The sequence below is a fragment of the Cynara cardunculus genome (genome assembly GCF_001531365.2).
Source record: "Cynara cardunculus var. scolymus isolate 2C chromosome LG 10, CcrdV1, whole genome shotgun sequence".
NCBI classification, from domain to species: Eukaryota; Viridiplantae; Streptophyta; class Magnoliopsida; order Asterales; family Asteraceae; genus Cynara; species Cynara cardunculus.
This window is the reverse complement of record NC_037537.1, coordinates 22,126,151-22,135,831: the sequence shown is the minus strand read 5'-3', so window position 1 is coordinate 22,135,831 and position 9,681 is coordinate 22,126,151. Positions and strand designations below refer to the sequence as shown.

Below are 9,681 nucleotides of genomic sequence, written 5' to 3'. Positions count from 1 at the left end.
GTTTATTTCTGTATTGAGATATATTCAATTTCGTTATTGGAAGATTTGATTTTATTTTATTTTGTATATTAGAGACTATGTTTTAGAGGTTTTATATATCGGTCTTATAGACATGCATACCAAATATCATCGGTAAGAGTTGCTATCACCCCCACATGTACAGATTGGTGTGTCTGAATCAATTAAGTAGTACTACTACATTTATAAGAAATATTTCTATATATTATAGACTATTCTGTAAATAAACTTGAGCATCATCTATCCCCCGACTATCTCCCACACACACCAACATTTCCTCAATAGCCATGGCTGGCTCTCTATCTCCGTGTACTGCTACTTTCTTTACTCCCACCGCCATCATTGACACCACCTCCATCGTCAATCCCATGGTTACGTATTTCAAACCCTCAATGCGAGCTAAAAAGGCAACATTGATCATGTGTTCTCGCCGTCCAAACTACATTCCCAACCACATCCAGGACCCTAAATACATTCGCATTTTTGACACCACTCTCCGGGAYGGTGAACAATCCCCAGGCGCCAGCATGACCCCAAACCAAAAACTCCAGATTGCTCGTCAACTTGCCAAATTGGGTGTTGACATCATTGAAGCGGGCTTCCCTGCTGCCTCGGTATCTGAGGTAGAAGCCATTAAGTTGATCGCGCAGGAGGTYGGGAATGCAACGGTCGATGACATGAATGGTCATGTGCCGGTCATTTGCGGCATGGCRAGGTGCATAAAGGAGGATATTTTAAAGGCATGGGATGCCATGAAGTATGCCAAATACCCGAGAATATTGTTGTTTATATCGACGAGTGAGATTCACATGAAGTATAAACTCRAAATGTCAAAASAAGAAGTGATAGAAAAAGCAAGGAGTATGGTGGCGTATGCAAGAAGTGTAGGGTTTAATGACATTGAATTTGGCCTCGAGGATGCTACAAGGTATATTTTTATCTAAACTTCAACCATTTTTTGCCAAGTGTAGCCACTTCTTTATTGTAATATTTGGGTAAATAAGAATGGTGGTTGGTTTGCAATTAGTGAAGTAAAATATATAGGAAAAGCCGGGCATAAGTTGATTGTTTATTTGCAATGTATGATCCTCGATCATTAACTATGGAATCGTGTACCATATATGCTTGTTAACAGATCGGATAGAGAATTCTTATATGAGATTGTGAGCGAGGTTATCAAAGCAGGTGTAACGACTATTGACATCGCCGATACCGTTGGCTATTGTTTGCCTCGTGAGTTTGGACAACTCGTTGCTGACATAAAAGCCAACGCTCCTGGCATTGAGAATGTCGTTATTTCTATCCCTTGCCATGATGATCTAGGACTGGCTGTTGCCAATACTATAGAGGTATATATACAATAGTTATGCTTTTATAATTTGCCTATGATCAACTGTAGTATGCTGACGTTTGTGGAAGATTCCAGGGGATGTCTTCTGGTGCAACACAAGTAGAGGTAACAATAAAAGGAATCGGAGAGAGAGCTGGTAATGCTTCTCTGGAAGAGGTGAGTATTATGCTTCGGTTCTTGTTGATAATAATCACTTGAAGATGGTGCATGCTTCTGTTTATCATTTGTATCAAAAGATTTAAAAGGGTGGTTTTCCCTGTTACATGTTTTTGAACTCCATTATCATGAATTTATTGATGGATGCCTCTCATGACTGTTTGGTGAACATATGTATATATAGATGGTAATGACTATGAAATGCAAAGGAGAGTTATTGGGTGGTGTTTACACGGGCATCAATACAAGACATATTGTGAAGACTAGCAAGATGGTATGTAGAATATATTCAAAGCTTTACTTCTATTGATATTTAATCTACTTCAAGAATCATGAATTAACTGCATGCTCCTGTGTTAATTATTTAGGTGGAAGAGTACACTGGAATGCAGGTGCAGCCACATAAAGCTATCGTTGGTGCTAATGCTTTTGCCCATGAAAGTGGCATCCATCAGGTTGGACTCCATCGTTAGTTTAATGTATAAGAAACTAGCTTACTGCACATATCCTGTGTTCTACTAATGATCATGGTCTACTAATGTATAAGAAGCTATCTTTAGTTCTGATTATATTCAATTAACCTTGTTTACTGGTTTGTAGGACGGAATACTAAAGAACAAAAGCACATATGAAATAATGTCTCCCGGAGATATTGGACTTCAACGACCCGATGAATCTGGATTTACACTTGGAAAACTTAGGTGTGCTGAATTACATGCAGTCCGATTAAAGCCTCAATATAAATCATGTAGCTACTTCTTTATGGAAGATCAATTATGTTTTGTTTATCGAGTATTCTAATGAATTTCAAATAATATTGTGCAGTGGACGCCATGCTTTAAAAGCTAAACTTATTGAGGTGAGTATGCAGTTGAAGTCATCAGTTTGAAAATGAAGTAAGCCACACCTTTGTTCATATCCCTTAACTACGTATCTGTTCCGTTTTCTCTTTAAGCTTGGTCACAACATTGATGGAGAGGAACTCGATGATATCTTTTTGCGCTTTAAATCCATAGCTGAAACGAAAAAGGTAACRAAAACTTGTATGTTCATGGAAACGGGTGTGTATGTCTCTTAGAAATATGAGATCATATGAGACCAAACTCTTTTTGTAAGATCCGAGACCATATAAATAACATTGAAACTTCACAACACAACACTTTGAAGGAACAAAAAATACTGAACCTCCACAATGTTTTGCTGAAAGTTTCAATGTTATTTTGTGGTATCATAGGTCTCACTGAAACAGGTTGGTCTCACGTGAACTCAACCCCATATGTATCCTACTATATGTGCTAAATTGGTACATATATGCAAGAATTGTATCCACTGATTGTCTCATTTGTGTCCCAAGTTGTTACCAATGATGACGTAATAGCATTGGTATTAAACTGAAATATCGGTACCAAACCATATTATAGGTTTAACGCTTTGTGCCGAGCATAACAAATCATTTTATTTGTATGTTGCATGGTCCGTATTTATGAAATAATTACTTATCGTATGAATAAAATGTTGTTTAGATTGCATTAGTTTAAAGTTAATAAAAATAGAAGAGTGCACCACTAGAAAATCAGGCATCATTAATGGTTATCATCGACGGTTGTTAACCGATGGATTACTGCAACTAAACATCAACAAACATATATACAAACCAAAAAAATTGAGACGGTCCCGGCATTAATAAATAAGATTTATTTTTAATTTTTTTAATAATATATATTTTTAATACATTATAAAATTTATAATTGGATCATTCAAATACACTTTAAAAATGCATTTTAATATAATTATAATTACATTGTCTTATAAAAATAAATTATAAAATTATTTAAAAATACATTTATTTATAAAATTATTTGAATTTTCGGGTCGGGCAGGGCCGGTCCCGGTCCCACGAAACTTCCAAAAACCCCAACCGATCCCGGTTTTCGGTCCCATAACCGGTCTTTTGCCGGTCCCGGGCCAGGCCGGGCCGATTTGGCCATGACTAGTTTGAATGTGCGTTCTGAAAGTGATTATTATAATGTTCAATAAAAGAATCAGAATACGGTATTCTAAGAATATTTGATGTAAAGTTTACTTAATTATGCATTTACGTTTGATAAGAGATTTTGTTGCAGCAAACCCTTGTTTTGTTTGTTTTGGGTTTTCTGTTCTATTCATTCTTTTATACTTTCCTGTCATTTGTTTTTTTTTCCGGTAACCGGTTTCCGGGTTAGCTTATACATGCTGACTAATCCCTATGACGACCATGAATGGCTTGGAGTCATCGTAGGTGAACCTTCATGGCCACAAGATACACATAAAGTTAGGGTCATGCTTTAGAATACGTTTTAATTCTAATAAGTTACATCATATAATCGTCTCGTCGATACCTTTAGAATGAGTCCAATATTGAATATTTTTTGATTTATTTATCTTATTATATATCATACATACTACGTAAAAAAAATTAATATTTATAATTTATACTTTTATAGTTAATTATTTAATATATAATATATCCCTTGATTTTTCAATTTTTGTTTTACACATTTATTACGTTAACATAATAATCATATATTAACTAAAATGTATTGAAAAACATACATTATTATATTAAAGGGTAAAATATGATTTAACCCCTAAACATTACGTTTAAAAATGGTTTAACCCCTAAACTTTTTTAATGAATGTTATAACCTCTAACCTTTTTTAATGAATGTTATAATTCTTAAAAAAATTAATGAATGTTTTAATCCCTAAACTTGTTGGAATTAATTATTTAAGCCACTTGACGTGCTATAGCAGGTTACTAAGCTTTTAATTAAACCATTTTAAACGTAATTTAGGGATTAAATCATATTTTATCCTATATTAAAATATCTTATCTTACGAAATTTGGTATATATTATTCGTTTAATAATTTGATTTGAAATAAAGTAAAGTTATTGATTTGAAATAAAATGTAATTATCGATTTGAAATAAAGTAAAACCAATTTGATATATATTATCGAACGAACAATCGTTCATATATCGTATTTCATATTCTTCACATTCTTTCGCTCTCTCTCTCTCCCTCTATACATAGTTCAAATATCTCTCTCTCGTTCTTCTATATCAAAGTTGCAGATGGCAAACATAAGTGAAGATTTTTCATCAACATCAGAATTTGTCACCAACAAGGTACAATATTATGTTAACTAAGGGGGTGTTTGGGATTGCTTATTAAAACAACTTATTGACTTATTCCGGTGTGGCACCGGTAATAAGCACTTTTGAGTGTTTGGATAAATGGCTTATACCGGTGTCAAACCGGTAATAAGGAGTTTTTAAAGAAGTTAAACCCTTCTGACTTATAATAAGTTGATAAGTGCTTTTGTAAAAAAGCATAAGTTGTTTCAAATAAGCAATCCCAAACACCCCCTAACATCGATCAAAGCAAGTTTTGAATATTGTAAAACTATTAGGAGACATATAACAAACCACATATTCAAAATTTGTGGGGCCTTGTTTCATTTAATGCACTTGATATGATTTCCAATGAATATTCTGAAAATTGTGGTTGTAAAATGCGTACAAGTCATGGGTTGCCATGTACGCATGAACTAGCACTATATACATGTCAAGGGGTACCCATTCCGCTTGATGCGATCGATGTATTTTGGAAAAAAAAAACTTGATTTCTCGCCATGTGTCTCCGCACAAGATGAAGATATTCAATGTGATGATGAAGTACAAATGTTTAAAAAAACTTTCAATAAACAACCAGTTTCTCTGGTCGTAAGAGTTTGCTGAAAAAGTTAAAGGATATAATTATGCCATAAAAAATGTTGTTTCATGAACCCTCAGTTCATAGAACCACTCGTGAACGTCCTTCTGTAAATAATCAAGCTCTAAATAAAAAAAATATTGACGACCCTCGTAGATATAATTGTTCCAACGCGTCAACCTTTATCAACTCTGAAAATTTTGGTTATCAAGAATCAGCGAGGCATAGCTCATACTTCCAACGACAACCCACACACCCAAACCCATTTCTTGATCAAATCCCAAGTTTATTTCATCCATACATCACACAGATACAAGATGTAGTGGGTGGTGGAAATTGTGGATCTCGAGCCATATCTACTTGTTTGGGTGGTCATGAAAACGCATGTGGCAATATTCGACGTAAGTTAATGATTGAACTAATCGAGCATCAACATTATTACTCTTATGTTATTGCCAACGAGTGTGGAAGAATTTGCGAAGCGTTGAACTTTTTCACGAAAAACGTCTTTGCACCGGAAATGTATTGGATCGCTATGCCTGAAATGGGAATTCTAGCTGCTTCAAGGTTTAATGCCATATTGCATGTTCTCAGTCATAGGGCAGGCAATGTGACATACTTACCATTCAGGACACAACCGCCGCCATTATCCCAACACGTGTCAATTGCAATAGTGCATGTTAATGGTAACTTTACATAAATGTGGTATTAAACGGAGAATACCCAATGCCCACACTCGTACATCATTGGCCACGTCATCGGCTTCCAGATGCAAGTACATGGATTGTCTCATACTAACGTAGATTTGATATGTATCAAGAATATATAGAGAATACTTGTAATCAAGATTATGTTAATTTAGGTGACTAATTAAAGTTGGAATTTGTTGGAATAAAAAATATCAAATATATTTATTTATGTTAAAAAAAAAACTTACGAGTGGTTTTCTTTTCTTTAAAAAAATCAATGAACCAATACGTTATAGCGGCCTATATATAGTTAAATCCAAAAATATTCAATATTGGATTCGTTTCGAATGTATCGATGAGACAATTATAATGATGTAACTTGTTAAAATTAAAATGTATTTTTTAACATATTTTAGTTAATATATAATTATACAGGTTAATAAGATCGAAGTATAAAATGAAAAATAGAAAACTAAAAAGTATAAAGTAAACTAATTAAATAAATTCAAGAGTGTTAAAATATAAATTATTAAATAAATTATATAAAAATGAAAGATTGTGAAGGAGGGGGTCGAAACTGACAAAAGGGATCGTTTTAGAAATTGCCTAAAGTTAACTGAACTACAGCTAAGCTTGGTTCATTTGAAGACAGATCCCAACATTCAAAATTCAAGACCAATCTAGACTTGCCATTCTCAATGATTCCTCAACCAGTCTCCATTATAAACAGTCTTGACGTTCAAAATCTAAGATAGATTTGGTGGTCCTAACCGATCTCAATTGGTCCGGCTCGGATTCTAACCTTTTTGTTTCATTTTTATTTTTATTTTTATTTTTATTTAATATTTATTTGGATTTACTATTCTATATATGTGTTCGAAATTGCAATAAAGAATATAGAATTAAAATCATAACTTTTAAATAATTCCCCATTAGATAAATGTTACAAAAAAAAATTTAATTATAAATATGTTAATACACGCAAATAATTAATAGTAGAATATTAAAATTTGTTTTTTTTTATTAACTTGGATATCCAACCTGCTATTTGAGTAGACTAATTTCAGGGCAATCACATGTTTTACGGGTAGCCCGGAGTCATCGTATTTGAACCTTCATAGCCACAAGAGAATTTTTATTTCTCCTTGAATTTGAACATGAAACCTTTAGGCATTTTGGTTTTTGAAACCCAAACTCAAATCAATCAGTCACCACAATTACAGTTAAATATTAAAAATTGTTACAAAATACATTAGACAAAACGAATTAAACCCGACTGAATGGGTGGTAGTTATAAACTGGGTCTTCAATCAAGATCCAAAGACTATTCTAGTGGTGGAGCCATGACAAGGATTGGCTGGTCAACTTTTATTTGGGTTGAAGTCCGACCCAAAAGATACCAGACTTAAGGGTTGTTTACCAAATACTTATCCGATAAGTGTTTATCCATAAAATTTAACAATATTATTTACTTGTTGGGTAAGATTTTGGTCCATCAAAACGACATCATATGCAATAATTTACCTCGTAAGCATTTACCGTGGTAAGAGTTGTTTTCCTCACTTATCGGGTAAGACTCTTGGTCCTTGTTTTGTTCTTACCGGGTAAGATTCTTGGTCCTTACCATATTCATCGAGTGATGTTGTATGACTTGATAAACGTTTACTTGAGTAAGCGTTTGATAAACAATCCCTGGTTGAGCTTGAAGCCTGATCTCTACCTACCAGCCTAAATTATAAATAGTCAAAATTCAAAGACAAACTTGGATCTGACGGTCATAATTGGTTTGGATTGACACTGATCAGATTCTGTTCTTTTCTTATGATTTTAATGTTCATATATTGTTGTTTAATAATTATTTGTATTTATTCATTTTATGTGTTCTAAATTACAACAAAGAACATACAATTAAAAATCATAACTTTTAAACAATTACCAATTAGACACTTTTTATACAACACAAAGAAAATATGCACGATTACAAAATTTCTTAATGCATGAAAAAAGCAAATTATTTAGAGGCGTACAAAAAAACCCAACTCTAGGTCCTAAAAATGCGTATGAGACTTTTAGAAGTCTTGATGTACGACAACTAGTAAAGAAGTTCTATCATGAAGATTTCAATGATCATGAGAAAATAATTCTAAAAAATGCAACTTCAACATTAATGTTTTTAATGTCGTTCAGCATACAGATTATAAGCAATTGATATCTATTTGCAGAATTGTGTCAATGGTTGGTAAATTTGGTAAGGACTATAAGAGAACCCACTTTTGACCTTAGTTTCGAAGGTTTCAAGAGATTTAGTGCTATGTTATTTCATTTATTGGATTTTTTTTTTTTTTTTTTTTTGCTATTAGACTAGATTTTTTTTAAGGTTGCTTTTGGATTTTCCTTGAGTTGTTGGGAGATACTGGAAGTGATTCATCTGGAGACGTTTATTTCTGTATTGGGATATATTCAGTTTCGTTATTGGAAGATTTTATTTTATTTTAGTGTTGGAGACTATATTTTGGAGGTTTTATATATCGGTTCCGTTAATCCGACAATTTCAAGAGAACACGTCAATAAAGTGATGGATACTTAAGTAGTACCAGTCGCTACAAACCTCTTGAACCCTAACAATTAAGTTTACAAGGTGTAGTTTTTTTACCAAAAAGACCTTTAGGGGATGTTTGTTTGGCTCTTAATGGTGACATTGAGAGCCAACCTCTTAATCGGTAAGAGATAAGGGCTGTTTGGCAACAAAAAAAATTAAGCCTCTTAATGGTTACATTAATCTCTTAACCATTTTGTGTGTAGGGCTTCACTAAACCATTCGGATTTCATTTTTTTCCAACTCTTCCCTCTCTACACCAGCCGTTCCTTCACATCACATCCCCCCCCCTTATCGTCGATCTTCCGGTCGCCGTCTTCCAGCAGCTCTTCCGGTCGCCGCCCCTACTGCTTCCCTCCATCCTTTTCCACATCGCTTCAGGTATTTCCTCGCTTCCCTACATCTGCTTCCTATACCTTCCTTTTTCACATCGCTTCAAGTTATCCTGTTGATAACAAAAATGAAACCTAAAGATTAATGAGAAAGTGTTGGGGGCATCATGATTATGTATGTAGGATGCTTTTTTATGTATGTAGGATGCCTTTTTCATTAATGAGAAAGTGTTAGGGGGCATCATGATTTTGCTCTATATGCATAACTTGGACCGTTTGTTGATAAATGGGTATATGCATCATGATTTTGTTATATATGCATAACTTGGTTGTGAAATCAAGATGATATATCCTAACTTGATCTGTTTGGATTAATATGAAATATGTAGTTATATTTGCAAAATAATTGTTTTATTCATATATCTGTCAAACAGCTCTATTTCATTAAGTACTAAATCATACAAAGGGTTAAAATGGTAATTTGCTGTCATTCAAAGAACAATTACTAAACAACATTATTTCATTCAGCACTTAACTATTTTAACTTTTTTAATCATTCTGCACCAAACTATTCAACAACTGCTAAAGAGCTTCTTACTCTTATATGCAACAGACATGCATACCAACTTACAAGAAATTAAAAAACCTAAATTAAATAAAATGTACCACTCCATGCACGTGAAACAGACGATATATAGTGAATAAACAATTAGTATAATTGTGTGTGATCAAAATACATGTATGGATAGGTGTGTCTGAATCAATTAAGTAGTACTACTACATT

At 33.5% G+C, this 9,681-nt stretch overlaps 1 protein-coding gene across 1 annotated transcript in view; it reads left to right on the top strand.

Annotated features, from left to right (window-relative positions):
* The first annotated feature begins 437 nt into the window (after positions 1-437).
* Positions 438-9,681, top strand: part of LOC112519182 (2-isopropylmalate synthase A-like) — a 10,250-nt gene continuing 1,006 nt past the window's right edge. The window contains exons 1-8 of the mRNA XM_025127176.1: positions 438-946; positions 1,154-1,367; positions 1,445-1,525; positions 1,710-1,799; positions 1,894-1,980; positions 2,126-2,226; positions 2,351-2,384; positions 2,481-2,555. Coding sequence (XP_024982944.1) covers positions 438-946; positions 1,154-1,367; positions 1,445-1,525; positions 1,710-1,799; positions 1,894-1,980; positions 2,126-2,226; positions 2,351-2,384; positions 2,481-2,555 — 1,191 coding nt within the window. The remainder of the gene's footprint in view (positions 947-1,153; positions 1,368-1,444; positions 1,526-1,709; positions 1,800-1,893; positions 1,981-2,125; positions 2,227-2,350; positions 2,385-2,480; positions 2,556-9,681) is intronic.